The following is a 15,885-nucleotide window of genomic DNA, read 5'->3' on the forward strand; positions in this document are numbered from 1 at the left end:
ACTTGGAGGTGCTGACCCTCATCCCAGCCGCTTCATACTTGGCTGCAAACCGTCTAAGTGCTTGCTGGAGTCTTATGGGAGTCAGCAGAACCGTATCATCTGCACAAAGCAGGGACGTGATTCTGAGGCCACAAAGTTCCCGGGGAACTCGGTCTTAGGCCTTCTCCAAGTCCACAAAACACATCAACAACTTGAACAATAGTGCATTTCAAAACAAAGTTATTCTAACTGCAGGAAGTAGGAATTGCAGTAACCTTAGGAATAAGACAGAGGCTCGGCCATTTGATTGAAACTTTATTTACTGTCACACTTAAACACGCACCCTCTCAGTCTGTGGTTATTTTCTGAGATGTTGGACTGACTGTATTTTTAATGTTGGTCTATAAATGAGAAGTGATGATTTAATCTCCTGATTTTTCTCCAGCACCACCAAAGCTTTGACATTTGTTGGTTTTGAAATCTGACTCACACAAATATAACCAAATACTCTGAAAGGCTGTTGAAATTGACATCAGTCACAGTGCTTTGTTTTAATTGCTAATTAGCATGCTGACAACTAAACTACAGTGATGGTAAATATGACACTCGTGTGTGTTAGCATTAGCATTTAACACCAATTAGACTTATGGTTGTGTTTCAATAACTCTCCACTAGATGTCATCATCAACAACTGAACTAAATAAACAAGTAGTGACTCAATCAACAGTGTTTGTCAGACCAGTTACTGATTTCTGTTTCTCAGAGAGCTCAATGCTGTTTTCAGGATCTGTAAGGTCAGAAACAGAGTTAAAGGTCAGCTCATAGTCTGGAGAAATCATACATATAGATCAGTTGAAACAGAATAAAATCAGTTTTACTTACCAGGTGGAGCCTTTTGGTCTGAAATGAAAAGTAAAGACAGGTCATTTCAGTTCCAGTTGTTAATGTCAGAATATCTTTCATCATCTTATCTCCAGTGAATATGATCCTCTTCTACTCACTCAACCTGAAGAATAAATCCACTCTGCTCTTCTGTTTAGTTCTCACTTTGTTTCTTTCTTCATCACTTCTCTCCCTCATCATCATAGTATAGTCATGTTCTCCTGACTTCTCCTGACTCTGAGACTTACTCAGCTTTTACTGCTGGATGCTTCAAATTGTGGGATTCAACTCAAAGACTAAATCAAAGTAGCTCACCTTGTTTCTTTTTATGAAGCATGAATCCAGCAGCTGCTGCAAAGATGAGAACAAGAACAACCACTGCAGTGATGATGATGATGGTGGTGGTGGTGGTGGTGATGTTACTGGACTTCTCTGTTGAATAAAGAACAATAACAGAAGATTAAGAACAGTCAAGATGAAGCAGGTTATCCATCAACTAATTCATCCGTGTCCTTTCCGTCCATCTCTACTGCAACTACAGCATGAAACAAATGAAAAATGCCAAAGAAAAGAAACCGTAAATTATAAATGTTTCCAAGGTTTTAAGGTGAATCTGGTTGATTACAAACATAATTGTAAGACAAAAGCTAAAATATCCATCAAACCACACTCATTTCCTCTTACCCCAGTTGGTTCTGATCCGTTCTTCATCCAGCTTGGTGATGATGTCGTCCTCCACACCAGAGAGATGAAACACACAGTCGTACCTCCTCCAGTCTTCAGGTGAGACTGATGAAATGTTCAGGTCAACATTCATCTGGAAGGATCCATCATGGTTGGGGAGGATCTCTCCTTGTTCCACTCCTTCATGAATCTCCTCTCCATCTTTCCTCCAGAACATCATGGCTCTGTCAGGGTAGAAACCTGTAGCGTGGCAGCTGACTGGAGAGGAGGGAGTCTTCTGGAGGAGAGACACTGAGGGGAGGTCTGGAGAGAGAAAGAGAGGAGGAAGGTGAAACAAAAAATAATTTAGATTATTGATCAGGTCAATTCAAAAATCAATTATAGACATACTATTTATTGGTAACATGACCATCACCAGCTGTTTAACCACAAACCTTAGTACTGGGATAGTTACACAAAACACTGCATGTACTTTTTTGTGAGAGATGTAGAGAATGTATTCCTAAAACATTTCAACATCAAACTGTTTAAATACTGTATATGCCCTAAGAAGTGGTTTAAAAAGATCTGATCAAAACACTGCACAGCAATAAGCATCAAATAATGAATCAGAACAGTAGTGTGTAGACTTTCTGTGTCATTAAATAGGAAATGCTGCAATGTGCCTGCATGGTTGATTTCTACCTTTGTCAACGTTCAATATTCAGTCCCACACTGAGAATCTGTAAACTTACTTGACTCATGCTACTTGTTCACTGTTTATCACAGTCTCTGCACTGACTTAAAGTCAAACATCTCTTTATCTTTCTCAGAAGAGGAGTCAGACTCATTGAACTGATAATACAATGAATATACAATAAACAGTATACGTAGTGTTCAGCAAACTACATCAGGTCATGTGACTCTACCTGTTCTCAGCAGAGAGTTATTCCCATACTTCAGAATCTTCTTCAGCCACTCGGGGTAAGTCTGATTGAGTATTTCCTCATTGTGTGTCATTCTAACTTTGTCAGTATCCCATCTCTGTTTGATAATGTCAGCCTCTGGTTTCAGAGCGGTCCACGTCCATGTCTTCAGATCCAGTTCAATGAAGTCTTCTCCATCATAACCATACCGTACAAAACCAGTAACCTCTCCAGTCGTTTCATTCCATTCACAACCTCCTATCCTCTGTAAAATGTGAACACCTGAGAGAGAGAGACAACAGAGATCACAATGAACAGTGATGTACAAATATCTAAAGATGATTTTAAATGATTATTCATTGTGTGATGCACTGGTATGCAGACGCTGCAGTACAATCTGAATGGTTTCAGTAGCATGCTTTAGTCATATGTGACCTTTTCATTTACGGGGCAGTCATTCAACAAACAGTCAAGACATTCATGTGAAACACAAGTCAGTGGTATGGTCTTGTATTTATCTAGGGCTTTTCTACTGATTGGTAGCCTACTACTCAAAGTGTTTCTACACATCTAGACGTTCTAGCTTGAGTGAATAAGAACACACACCAGAGCTGAGCACTGGGGCTCCTCTGGGTTCAGTGTCAAGGACTCTTCAACATGTGTACTTGACACTGTCCTTCCATGTACCAGGGACTGGACCGCTAACCTTGTGGTTTGTCAACAACCTGCAGCACTGAATGTCTGAATGTACTGGCCATGGTTACTGTCATAGTTCGGTGTTTTTGGTTTGTTTGTTTTATTTTGTTAAGTTCTTGGTTTCCTGTTGGTGTTACTCCCTGTGTTTTCCCTGTGTTACGGCCCAGGGGCCGTGTGTTTGGTTGCTCTCTCCTCCCCCATGTGTTCCCTTATGTGTTTCAGGTGCTCCTCCTCCTCTCTGGATTCCCACAGGTGACGCCTATTGCTAATCAGCAGGTTATATCTAGGAGGGAGGCAAGACCTGTTGAGGAGAGTGGACATTTTGCCAGTGTGTGAGCTGTGTGCTGGTTCTGGGCAGAACTGTCCTCCCATGTTGAGAACTAGTGATGGCGAGATGAAGCCTCATGAGGCATCGAACCACTTGAGCCAACTGGTTCGAGAAAGGGTTCATTTCTCGAAGCTTCATGTGCACATGAAACCACCTACTGGCCAGGTGTATAACCACATAATGTGTGATGCATTGATTTTTTTGTGTCTGTAATTAGTGATGGGCAATCGAGGCTTTGTTGACGCCTCGACACGTGATTAAAAAAAGGTTCATTACTCGAAGCTTCAGTGACTCCGTGCTATATTTTTTGTATGGACAATAAAATGTAGTGCAATGGAGACGTGTCTTACTGGTTCATGCTTGTGTGGGACTTGATTCGCCATGCACATTCCTATTCGACTACGTTACATGGATATGTGGTTTAAAGTTGATTATAAGAAAATTATATACATACTAACAATAAAAAATAAAAAAACAAACAAACAATGGGAATCGATCCCTTGATTCAATAACGAAAGACCGGTGATTTCACAGTGTGCCACTAAACCCGTTAATGACGCTCGGTTGTCGTTGGACCATTTTCATTACGTCACTACTACACTCTGTGAACCGTCAATAATTTGCACTAATGTTTATGTTTCAGCGCTTACGTCAACTATTTTCTTTTGCTCTTGGTATCATGGTTTAGTAGTGTGACTATATATAGTCAGAAGTGCGGGTATAGTTTTGGGCTATAGTTTTATATATATCTATATCTTATCTGTATCTCTCTCTCTCTCTGTCTTATCTATATATACCGCTATTTAGGACTATCTATGTAACTATGTCTATCAGTACAGTGTTATCTAACTATGTAACTAATTTATTGGTTTATTGGATAAGATGATGAACTAATCTATTTCTCTCTGAATCTCTAATTACGATCTATCTCCACAAAATACGCAACTAACTCCAACTACAGCAACCAACCACTCTGCAAAGAAACATTCAAATGAGCACCACCAAATAGGGTATCCGGGAAATCCCTGAACACACTCGATCCGCCAAGTGATTCACATGACAAACCGAACCCCTCGTGATTCGTTTGCTGCTGAAGCGTCCGAAGCACTTGAGTGACGTCTGAAGCAGTTCAAGTGCTTCGAGTGACGTCCGAAGCACTTGAACTGCTTCGGACGTCACTCAGCTGCTTCGAACGAACCACGCCTCGGCACAGTAGTTCGATACAATTGCTTCATGAGCTACGGCGCATGTGTCGGAGCCTCGGGTGTCAGAGGGCCATCACTATCTGTAATGGCTCTTGGGAATGACTATGAATTACAAAAAAGTGTATGACCAAATAATTTCTCTACTTAAATTATCACAGGTGTATGATATTTTTTGAATAAAACACACAATATATATTGTGTGTGTAACTTTTCCCAAAATGGTAGTATCATATGATATGGCAGGTTATGTGTTTTTCCGTCACTTTAGGCAAATGGCATGGGCTTAAACAGGCAGAGGAAAGTGAAAGTGCTTGTGGAACTAGGAAGAGGGCACTCATTATGTCTCTTCCTAGCTGGCTCCATCCTCTTACCTATCTTTCTCTCCTCACTCTCCTAAATCTTCAAACCATATCTCTCTCTTTTTAAACTATCCAAACTATCTCCAAATTATAAACTCTATCCAAACTCCGCAACTTGACACTCTATCAAAAACCCCGAGGGGTTTATAGTGCTGTCAAACCTCGCGGGAAAATCAGAACCACTTTCTGAATCAGTCACGTGGTACAGCCGGGCAGCGAGGCTTCGGACGTCATTATTTTTGGCCCCTCCCCTAAATGAAGCAAGCCTCGATACGCGCTTCGCGGAAACCCCGCCTCCATTCTCGACACACGCTTCGAAGCCTCGACACGTCTCGTAACATCACTATTGAGAACTCGGCCTTAGTTTAATTGTGTTTTTTGGGTTTTGTCTTTAGGTTATGTTTTACTTTTGAAAATAAACCCCCCGTTTTCCTGTCCATTCCTGTATTGCGTCGCTCCTCTTGATTAGTGGTTTGACTGTATGTTACTCCCCTTTTCCCCTAGCATTTCGGGGGACGTAACACCCATTGGTAACACCCTGTTTATTGGTTATTTGGTTCACGCCCGCCGATAGGGGGGGACAAACGGGTCTGCTGTCCCGGGCCAAGGGTAGAGGGGGTGCCCAGAACTGGGCCCTCATTAAATTATGGAATAATTAAAAAAAAAATAAAATAGGCCTATTTGTGGGGGGGAAAAAAAATTTAATATTTGAGTTACATAAAAGTTTTTTATTTGATTTCTTCCTAATTCTCCTTCAAATAGCGATCAAGAATTCTGGAGATGTAGCTATGTTTTAAGTTTCTCTTTTCTTTTCTTAGAAGAACTGGTTTAATAAAGATCATTTAAGCATAGGGAAATATAGTATTCAGACCCACACTCCATTTCAGAAGGTGGCGGTAATGCAACCAGACATTGTTTGCCAACTGCCATAAAACAAGAAGAAGAAGAAGATTTGAAGTTCAGTACACCCAAAATGTCTGCACTAGTCCCATGCTCAGAAAAGGAAAGAAAAGAGAAGAAGGGAACAAGAAAATAGAGGCCTTAAAGATTTTCTTAACAAATATTTTAAAAAAGGTGGTGACGGTGAAGCTGGGACTAGTAAAGTGAATGTAGAGCAAGGTTAGAAACAGCGCAGCCAACGTTTACCAGCCTTGTAACGTAACCTAACAGGCTAGCTCTAATGTCAACATCCATTAGCTTGTATAAAAGCCTGACACAACATCTAAGATTATCTCGTCCCGGGCCCAGGCAAGACTGTCAGCTGGCCTGATTTGGTTTCTGGTTTCATTGGTATTGGTATTAGTTTCATCTGTATCTCATCACCCCTCTGCCCACTTGTGTGTGTGTATATATAGTCCTGCCTTTCCTTTTGTTTGCTGTCACGTACTTGTACTTGTCTTATGGATATATATGTTTTTTCATAGAAAATTTGTCTTGTCACATTCCTGGATTCATGTCTCCTGGTAGTTATGTCTCTTCAAGTTTGGATTACCTGCCTTGTCTGCACTGCCTTTGGTTTTATCTTGTTTTTGTCATTGAATACATTTTTGTGCCCACTTTGTCCTGCAATTGGGTCCTACCCCCATTATCCCGCCAACCCTTTTTGACAGTTTCCAAGGAGAGGGACCTTTTCAGGAACATTTCACTGAGGGGGTAACTGATCATTGTACTACTCTGAAAGACAGACCAACATCATTTCACAATAAATGATTCATTCATTCATCTTCTGTACCCGCTTATTCCTGTTAAGGGTCGCGGGGGTCTGCTGGAGCCTATCCCAGCTGTCATTGGGCGAGAGGTGGGGTACACCCTGGACAAGTCGCCAGTCCATCGCAGATAAATGATTTTACATCATTTAAATAGTCTGTGGCTGCACCGATTGTTTCACAAGTGTTTGACTTATTTACATTATCAACCCTAGTGCTGCTGCTCTTTTTTTATGGATTACCTGAGCCTAAAATGAAATGTGATGAACTAAATCAGATCAGATGATTCATTTGTCATGTATACTAAAGTAGTTGTCTTTACATCCAAGACTGCTGAACTGATAAATGGTAACCATCTGCTGGTGACCACTGTTGAATGTGAAGGTTCTCAGTCATCCAGGACATGGGATGTCAAAAGAAAATGTTTCATCCAAGAAGCTCCTTCAGTTCTAAATGACTTTGTCCTTTCCAAACCAACAGTTGAATATGTAGGCCTACCTGTACTTTCACTGAGGTTGAAGAGCTGGATGAAACTGTTAATCCAGCTTTTAAATAACTGTGGTTGAATCTCAAAACACTGCTGACGGTGCCATTTCCAGATCTCAGGATTGTCATCAACTAATTTTTTCATCCAGTCTTGTCTTGGTTCTAATATCTTGTTGATGCCATCACAGTATGCCACCTGGATGTCATCAACCACTGCAACGGTCACAAACTCTGGAAGGTCTCCAGAGGATCCAGTAACATAATACTTTAGCGAGTGTTTCACTGTGAGACAAACAACAAATATAATGTCACTGTAAATGAAATAATAACAATGACATAATAACTTTAAATAGATTTTATATCGCTAGAAAAAAGAAAAAGATACGGTCAGTATTTAGTTAAAGGAATGAGGAAGAGCAACATGGAGAGTCGAGAGGAAAACGTGTCAAGGTTTCTAACGTCAGTAAACAAATAAAACATTTAGTGCAGATAAAAATGTTCAAGTTGCACTGAAAGTGTTTTATTTGTATTATTAGTTGAACTTAAAGTGAAACTAAACTTTGAGGCTGCAGCAGAACTGTGGAACAGAGTCAAGAGGAAAGAATTTAAAGAAAAGACGATGAAGAATGTGAACTTACCTGATGATGAAACACGACACAAGAGAAGCAGCAAAACTAACTTTATCATCTTATTTGACATGTGGGCAAGACAACAGCTGGATGAGAACTGACTGAACCTAATAGTAAAATGTCGGAGTCTCCACTGATTGTGTAAGGGGATTTTTATTTTTTTTTTTTTTGGAAAGAAGGAAGTTCTGATACAAAAAACATAACCAGTTTCGTCCCAAAATCTTGGTAAAATGTCTTTTATGTGGTGGATTTATTGTAAAACGTTGAAGGAGACTTCTTTAATGTTATACCTGCTGTAGTATTTATGTTGAATACAACAAGCCTTTTAATTTTGGCTGCAGGACGGTATAAAAACATTTCTGACGTGTCTGTTACTTGACACTTTATTCTGAATATCATCAATAAAATGAGGGAAAAACTTAAACTGAAACTGAATAGTGTTGGTTTCACTGAGATTAAAGTTCATTAAAGCTGAAAATGTGAGAAGTGCAACTGAGGCAAAGTCCTTCAGACGTGACTTGACATTAATTCCCCTTTTTTTCTTTAAGGAAGCAGCTGGATCCAAGCAGGAGGACTGAGGCAGAAATGAGCTGCAGATCAACCAGCTGTTTATTTGCATCTTCACTGAACATGGATCATATTCATATGATGAACAAATAAAGTGACATGAGCTTCATCTGTTATGAAACTTCATACAGAAATGTGGTGGAATCGACTCTTTTTCTTCTTGTTTTAATTTAAATTTACAAGTTTACTTCATTTTAACCCTTGTGTGGTGTCCGGGTCTGTGGGACAATGTTGCTAAAAGAAAAATAATGTGATTTATTTATTTTTTTCAACCTCAAACCCATTGACCTTAGCTCATTAACTGTGTTTTAAACATATTTTCTATGACTCCACAGTGTACAGTGTTTGATATTCCATGTGTGTACTTTAATTAGACCTTTACACTTCTTAATCATGCAGCTCATTCAGATTCCTTTGACTGACGTCCATTCACCAAGGACTGACTGTATTTTTAATGTTGGCCAACAAACGAGAAATGATTTGATCTCATGATTTTTCTCCACCGCCACCAAAACACACACACATTCATGTTTAAGCTGAACTGTAATAATTAATGTTTAGTTTGTATCATCAGGATAAAGTTTTGATCTGTCCATTTTATTATAAATATAACCAAACACAGTGTGGCCTGCTTCATTGAAACGTCCAGTAGTTACCACCACTATCCACTAGAGGGCGACATAAATTCCCATAAATAATTAAACTCGTGTCAAACTGAACAGTATTTCCGGACAAACCCAACCATGATTTCATTATAAAAGGGGTTTCATCATCATTATTAACAGGTGACAGTTCAGCATTTTGGATGCATGGCCTTTAGTATTCATGAAAAATAAACATTTCATGCAGTAAATCCATGATAAAGAGTAGTGGCACTGGGGTTGATCATGTGAAATTAAATAAAACATACTTACACTTCAAATATTGACACAATAAATACAATCACACAACTCACTACTTAACCTTCCTGTTGTCCTCTGGGTCAAATTTGACGTGAATGTTTCTAAATCACATAATTTGATATAAATGTGGTTGTGGAATGTGGACTCTGAAAAGAAGTGTCTGATATATAGTAATTGGTTGAGAAGAAGGTGCCTCTAAATGTTTAACAGCGAATTAGGTGATTTTTCTTTTTATTTAAGGCTTTTTAAATAGGTCCAGCAGTACTCTCCAGATGTGTCTCTGATTGAACTATATTCAGAGTCACGTAGACCAAATGTGTACAACACTAAGCTTTGGAGCATGGAGGCTAGCAGGATCAGATTTATGATAGGGGCTACTTATGATGTGCTGCCAACTCCACAGAACCTAAACCAGTGGGTAGGTGAGGATGCTACCTACCCACTGTGCACTTGTGTATGCATGCTTAGCCATATTCTGACAGGTTGTAAGGTTAGTCTTTCCCAAGGACGTTATACCTGGCGTCACAATCAGGTACTGAAATGTTTAGCAGCTGCAATTGAGAAAAAACGGGTGAATGTAAATTCCATAACCGTTAACAGAGAGAACACACACATTAAGTTTGTATGGGAAGGAGAAAAGGCTAGACTAGCAGGCATCAGGCATAACACGGGACAGTTAAGAGTAGGAAGAGCCTAGGAGATGAGGGCGGATTTAAATGGACAACTAGTTATTCCAGCCAAGATAGCTAGCACCCAACTACGCCCAGATCTGCTGTTGTGGTCTGAGCCAGAGAAAGTAGTCTATTTCATAGAGCTGACTGTCCCGTGGGAAGATAGAGTTGAGGAGGCTAACGAGCGTAAGAGAGCTAAGTATGCAGAGTTAGCAGCAGACGTAGAGCAGAACGGCTGGAGGGTAGTGATGGTGAGATGAAACCTTATGAGGCATCCAACCACTTGAGCCAGTTGGTTCGAGAAAGGGTTAATCTCTCGAAGCTTTACATGCACACGACACCACCTACTGGCCAGGTGTATATTCACAGGCAGCTGTAGCTCTTAACCACATAATGTGTGATGCATTGAATTTTTGTGTCTGTAATGGCTCTTGGGAATGACTATGAATTACAAAAAAAATGTATGACCAAATAATTTCTCTACTTAAATTATCACATGTGTATGATACAATATTTTTGAATGTATTCTGTGTGTGTAAATTTTCCCAAAATGGTAGTATCATATGATATGGCAGGTTGTGTAATGTTTTTTTGTCACTTTAGGCAAATGGCATGGGCTTAAGGAGGCAGAGGAAAGTGAAAATGCTTGTGGAACTAGAATGAGGGCACTGAATATGTCTCTTACCAGCTGGCTCCATCCTCTTACCAGTCTTTCTCTCCTTACTCTCCTAAATCTTCATCCATACACATTTAGACTCAATCAATATGTTATGTGTCATCACTGGATGGTAATCTCATAATGTTCTTAGTTCTGCACAACAATAATGTTGCTCTTTAAAGTCTAATGTTATACTGCATGAAAACAAACCGTCTCATCAGCCCAGGTACACAAAGCCCTGAGGAGAGCTTCCACAGAGAATTTGAAAAAGTCAAGAAAACTACTGCTGAGTTTAGAAACAGATAAGCAGAGACAAACAGCTTTAGTTGAAGCAGCAGGACCACAGACACAAGAAAAGATCCAGAAACAGATTTATATTTTCTGATTGGCTTTATTTACAAGACTGTATTTACACATAAATACTGCTGATTATCTTTAAAGTTAACCAAAAGAACAATAGTAGTGATAGTGCTGCTCACAGTCAGCTGTCAGGTCAATCTAAATCACAGTATGAACTAAAACCAGCTCATTGGTTCAGCATTTAAACATATTCATTAGGATCTTCATCCACCTTAAAGATCAATCAATATGCTGAGCTGCAAGAGAACAAGTAACTGCTGTGAGAGTTCATATTTAAAGATCATCATCATTAGGTGTGGGCTGTCCTTGATACCAACTGGAAAGCTGCTGGGAAATTTGCATCATCTTCTCAACTATGATATCAAAACATTATAGAGCAGAAAATGATGCTGAGTTTGGTTTGACAGACGAACAAGTTATGAATCAACTCAGTCTGGTTTCTGGATTCAGTTTCTCAGAGTTCATTGTTGTCTTCACTATCTGTAAGGTCAGAAACAAACAGAGTTAAAGGTCAACTCATAGTCTGGAGAAATCATCAACAGTTTGTTAGATCAGTTGAAACAGAATAAAATCAGCTTTACTTACCAGATGAATAACGTTGGTCTGAAATGAAAAGTAAAGACAGGTCATTTCAGTTCCAGTTGTTAATGTCAGAATATCTTTCATCATCTTATCTCCAGTGAATATGATCCTCTTCTACTCATTCAACCTGAAGAATAAATCCACTCTGCTCTTCTGTTTAGTTCTCACTTTGTTTCTTTCTTCATCACTTCTCTCCCTCATCATCATAGTACAGTCATGTTCTCCTGACTTCTCCTGACTATGAGACTTACCCAGCTTTTACTGCTGGATGCTTCAAATTGTAGGATTCAAATCAAAGACTAAATCAAAGTAGCGCACCTTTTGTCTTTTTATGAACCACGAATCCAGTAGCTGCTGCAAAGACGACAAGAAGAACAACCACTGCAGTGATGATGATGACGGTGGTGGTGGTGGTGGAGGTCTTGTTATTGGACTTCTCAGCTGAATAAAAAATGACAAAAGATTAAGAACAGTTCAGATAAATCAGGTCAGAACAGAGGTACATTCCACCTCATTTACTTTCCGTCTGTATAAAATGAAACTCTTCTTATGACATTTTCTGTGGCTCAAAGCCTCATTACAGTCTGGTTAGATAAATTTCCAACTAACCTTCAGGACAAGGCCTGAAATATCCAACAAACCACAGTCACTCTTACCTCTGTTGGTTCTGATCTGTTCTTCATCCAGTTTGGTGATGATGTCGTCCTCCACACCAGAGAGATGAAACACACAGTCGTACCTCCTCCAGTCTTCAGGTGAGACTGATGAAATGTCCAGGTCAACATTCATCTGGAAGGATCCATCATGGTTGGGGAGGATCTCTCCTTGTTCCACTCCTTCATGAATCTCCTCTCCATCTTTCCTCCAGAACATCATGGCTCTGTCAGGGTAGAAACCTGTAGCGTGGCAGCTGACTGGAGAGGAGGGAGTCTTCTGGAGGAGAGACACTGAGGGGAGGTCTGGAGAGAGAGAAAGAGGATCAGCTCCTAATGAAGGTAGTTTTTGACCATGTCACAGTAAAACAGCTAAAAATATTCTCTGTGTTAAAATGTTCCAGAATCTGTTGCAGTCATTAAACCATTGAAACACAGTCTCTTTTCGTCCATGAGAAGGACAACCACTGGACACCGTCAGGTTAATAACAGAAATAAAAGCTTTCACTGCTACAGCTCCATGTAAAATCCTCTGTTGTCAGTCAGCAGTTATTTTCTATGAAGGTGGTTCATGGAGAACCTGGTGTTCTCATCTCCTGCCTCTGTCCAGTTTCTTCCTCCACTCTGTGTCCTCTCGTCCAGACAGTTTACATTTATTTAGTGTTTAGTGACCTGTGAATTTCAAGTGGAATCAACAACATTTTCTAATGATTCTACGTACCTGTTCTCAACAGAGAGCTCTTTCCATACTGTAAATACATTTTCAGCCACTCAGGACAAATCTGAGTGACAAACTGCTCATTGTATTTTATTCTATCTTTGTCTGAATCCCATTTCAGTTTGGTGGAGACGGCCTGAGGTTTCGGAGCGATCCATGTCAAGTTCTTCAGATCCAGAGCAATGAAGTCTTCTCCATCATAACCATACTGTACGGAACCAGTAACCGCTTCAGTCTTTTCATCCCATTCACAGCCATGCATAAGCTGTAAAATGTGAACACCTATAAGATACAGACAACAGAGATATAATGTATAATGAACAATGATGAATTTTAAAATCACACACTACAAGGATCCGTCTCCCTCAGCGTTTATAATCAAACAACCATTTACATGCTGACCATCAGACATGTGCTGCAGTATAGGCTACATGTGTCCAGGCAACTGGTTCACATCTAAACTCAGAGATCCTTATTGTCATGTAGGCTACTGATCATAGTCATGGGAATGTCCTACACTTCTCTTTAACTTAATCTCTTTTGCTCTAGTGCATATTAAGGAAAACAAGAACAGATACTGATCCAGGATCAGACCAGGAGTCAGGTGACAGAGAGATATGCAGACTATAAAAACACTGAGATGTAGAATGAAACCTTTATGGTCTCATTTTTTGAATGACTAGTTTAATTCATCAAAGAATAATAAATATATTTATTGTTTTATACATAAATAAGGTTGATCATTTCTGTTCTGATCCATCCATTTTACATCTAACACCTGAACTCTGTGGCTATGATCATGAGTCAGTTTAGTTTATGTTCTATGATCTATAATAATCTGAGGTCAGGTACCCACATACAACACACAACATACTGTACCTTCACTTTGGTTGAAGACCTGCTTCAGACTGGAAATCATGGTTTTGAAGAAATTAGGATAATCCACAACACAATAGTCAGTGTACAGCTTTGAATGATCAGGATCATTTTCAAAGACTTTTTTCACCCAGTCCAGTTTTGGTTCTAATTTGTTGTTACTGCTGTCGCAGTATCCAGCCTGGATGTCATCAACCGATGCAACAAGCACAAGGTCTGGAAGGGTTGAGACTCCAGAGGATCCAGTGATGAAATATTTCAGTGAGTGTTTCACTGTGGAAAAAACAACATTTATAATGTGAGTGAAACATAAATAGACTCATGGTCACAAATATGGTAGATTTCTGTTAAAAGAAAACTAGAAAAGGAAGAATGTGAATGAGATCTTACCAGTTGATGAAACACAACAGAAGAGAAGCAACAAAAGTAAAGTTTTCATCTTGTTCTGTTTCTATAAAGACTTTAGACCAAGTCACCAGCTGGTTGGACTGATATGAATGTGTTTGACTGAAACCTGCTGACTGCAGCAAAAACTTAATGACAATCAAGTCAAACGGTTTTGGTTTCTCACAAGTAAACATGTGACAGAAGATTAAAGAAAAAGGATCTTTGAAATTCCACTTCCTCATCCATACAGACCTTACAGAGAGAATATTACAAAGTAATCATCAAGGAATCTACTGCTGAGCTGCAGATATGTCTTTCATAAACCAATCACTATTCAGTCATTTCCATGGTTGTCCTCTGGACTCAGTGGAGCAGGTGGGGGAGAGGAGGATGTTGGCCAAACTGTCGAATAACAGGAACAACCCCTCTCACCCCCTGTATGAGACATTTGGGACTTTAGTTCTTCAGGTCTTTTTGTCCCCTCGGAAGTCAGATTCTTTGATATCAGCATTTAAGCCAAGCTTCTTTTCTTGGACATACAAGAGCACAATATATACCAACTTATCCCTGTCATTACCTCATGTCTTTTTCGAGCAATACAGCAGACAAGTAGAGACAGACAGCTTTAGATGAAACAGCATGAAAACAAAGAAGCAAAAAGATATTTATAAATAAAAAGGTCATAAAACTGGTCAAATAGTCTTCCACTGTAGCTGTTTGTTTCATGTTTATTTATTTTAGGGAAAAGCACCATGTACAACATTTAATGAGCATTTAAAATGACTGATGTGTTCAATGTTTGGAGTGAAAGCCACAATCAGGTCCACCATCTGTCCACCAGAGGGCGACAACAACAGGAAACTGATCACCTCAGTGAAGCTCACGGTTCTTTTTACACTGTGAAAATGTAAAAACTATAAAGAAAGAGAAAAACTAGTTTGTGTGACATGAGCATTAGCTTGATATTCTGTTCATGAGTATCACAAACAATAGAGAACATTAACTTACTTGTCTCTATCTTATATCTACACTTTATCTTCAGGGACTAAACTACAGTCACTGGCCCACTTGACTGAACAAACACTTATTATAATTGATTTTTTTACTGGAAAAAAAAAATAGAGTATCCACATAACACAAACATTTCCTCTTAGAAACCCGTAACGTGACAGCTGACTGAGAGATCACTATCTGTGCATGCACATTCATATATGTATATGTTTCTGAACGTATATATTATGTAGATAGATATGTGTATATGTAGGTGCATGTTTACAGGGATATATGAGTGTGTGTTTATGTGCATGTGTAACCGTATGTGTGGTATAGTAACTGATCATACTGCATGCAACACTTCAGCAACCCAGCATATAAATAACATTTATTACAAGGCTACTGTTGCGAGCTTGTTTTTTTTTTTTTTTTTTTGTGGTAAGGTTTAACTAACGTTAGCTACAGGGTGATTAAGCACAAGCCAAGTCATTTGCTCAGCCAGTGGAGGTGTAGATAAAGTGCAGAGAAGTTTTACTTTCATTTCAGTTAACCACGCTCTCAGCAGCTCAGCCAGCTGGTGGTTTAGTTGTACATCTTTACAAAAATAAAATCAAGATGAAAACTTTATTTCTGTTGCTTCTCTTCTTTCATGTTTCATC

At 39.4% G+C, this 15,885-nt stretch overlaps 3 protein-coding genes across 3 annotated transcripts in view; 1 reads left to right on the forward strand and 2 right to left on the reverse strand.

The window, feature by feature from the left end:
- The window catches only part of LOC311501346 (major histocompatibility complex class I-related gene protein-like), a gene marked incomplete at its 5' end in the record, with an annotated part of 30,771 nt that overhangs the window by 9,977 nt on the left and 4,909 nt on the right, over positions 1 to 15,885 (forward strand). The gene's annotated exons all lie outside the window — the stretch shown is intronic.
- LOC311501349 (major histocompatibility complex class I-related gene protein-like) lies at positions 1,163 to 7,917 on the reverse strand (the record flags this gene model as incomplete). The annotated part of the gene is made up of 5 exons (XM_084563112.1): positions 1,163 to 1,293; positions 1,546 to 1,848; positions 2,454 to 2,732; positions 7,243 to 7,512; positions 7,869 to 7,917. 5 exons carry the CDS (start codon positions 7,915 to 7,917, stop codon positions 1,163 to 1,165), a joined length of 1,032 nt encoding a protein of 343 aa, XP_084419238.1.
- On the reverse strand, positions 11,472 to 14,665 carry LOC311500922 (major histocompatibility complex class I-related gene protein-like; the record flags this gene model as incomplete). Its single annotated transcript, XM_084562558.1, has 6 exons — positions 14,237 to 14,665; positions 13,850 to 14,119; positions 12,974 to 13,252; positions 12,256 to 12,558; positions 11,918 to 12,040; positions 11,472 to 11,497 (listed from the first exon to the last, which is right to left on the reverse strand). Exons 1-6 carry the CDS (start codon positions 14,283 to 14,285, stop codon positions 11,472 to 11,474), a joined length of 1,050 nt encoding a protein of 349 aa, XP_084418684.1. The 5' UTR covers positions 14,286 to 14,665.

The sequence above is a fragment of the Chelon labrosus genome (assembly GCF_963514085.1).
Source record: "Chelon labrosus genome assembly, chromosome: 16".
NCBI classification, from domain to species: domain Eukaryota; kingdom Metazoa; phylum Chordata; class Actinopteri; order Mugiliformes; family Mugilidae; genus Chelon; species Chelon labrosus.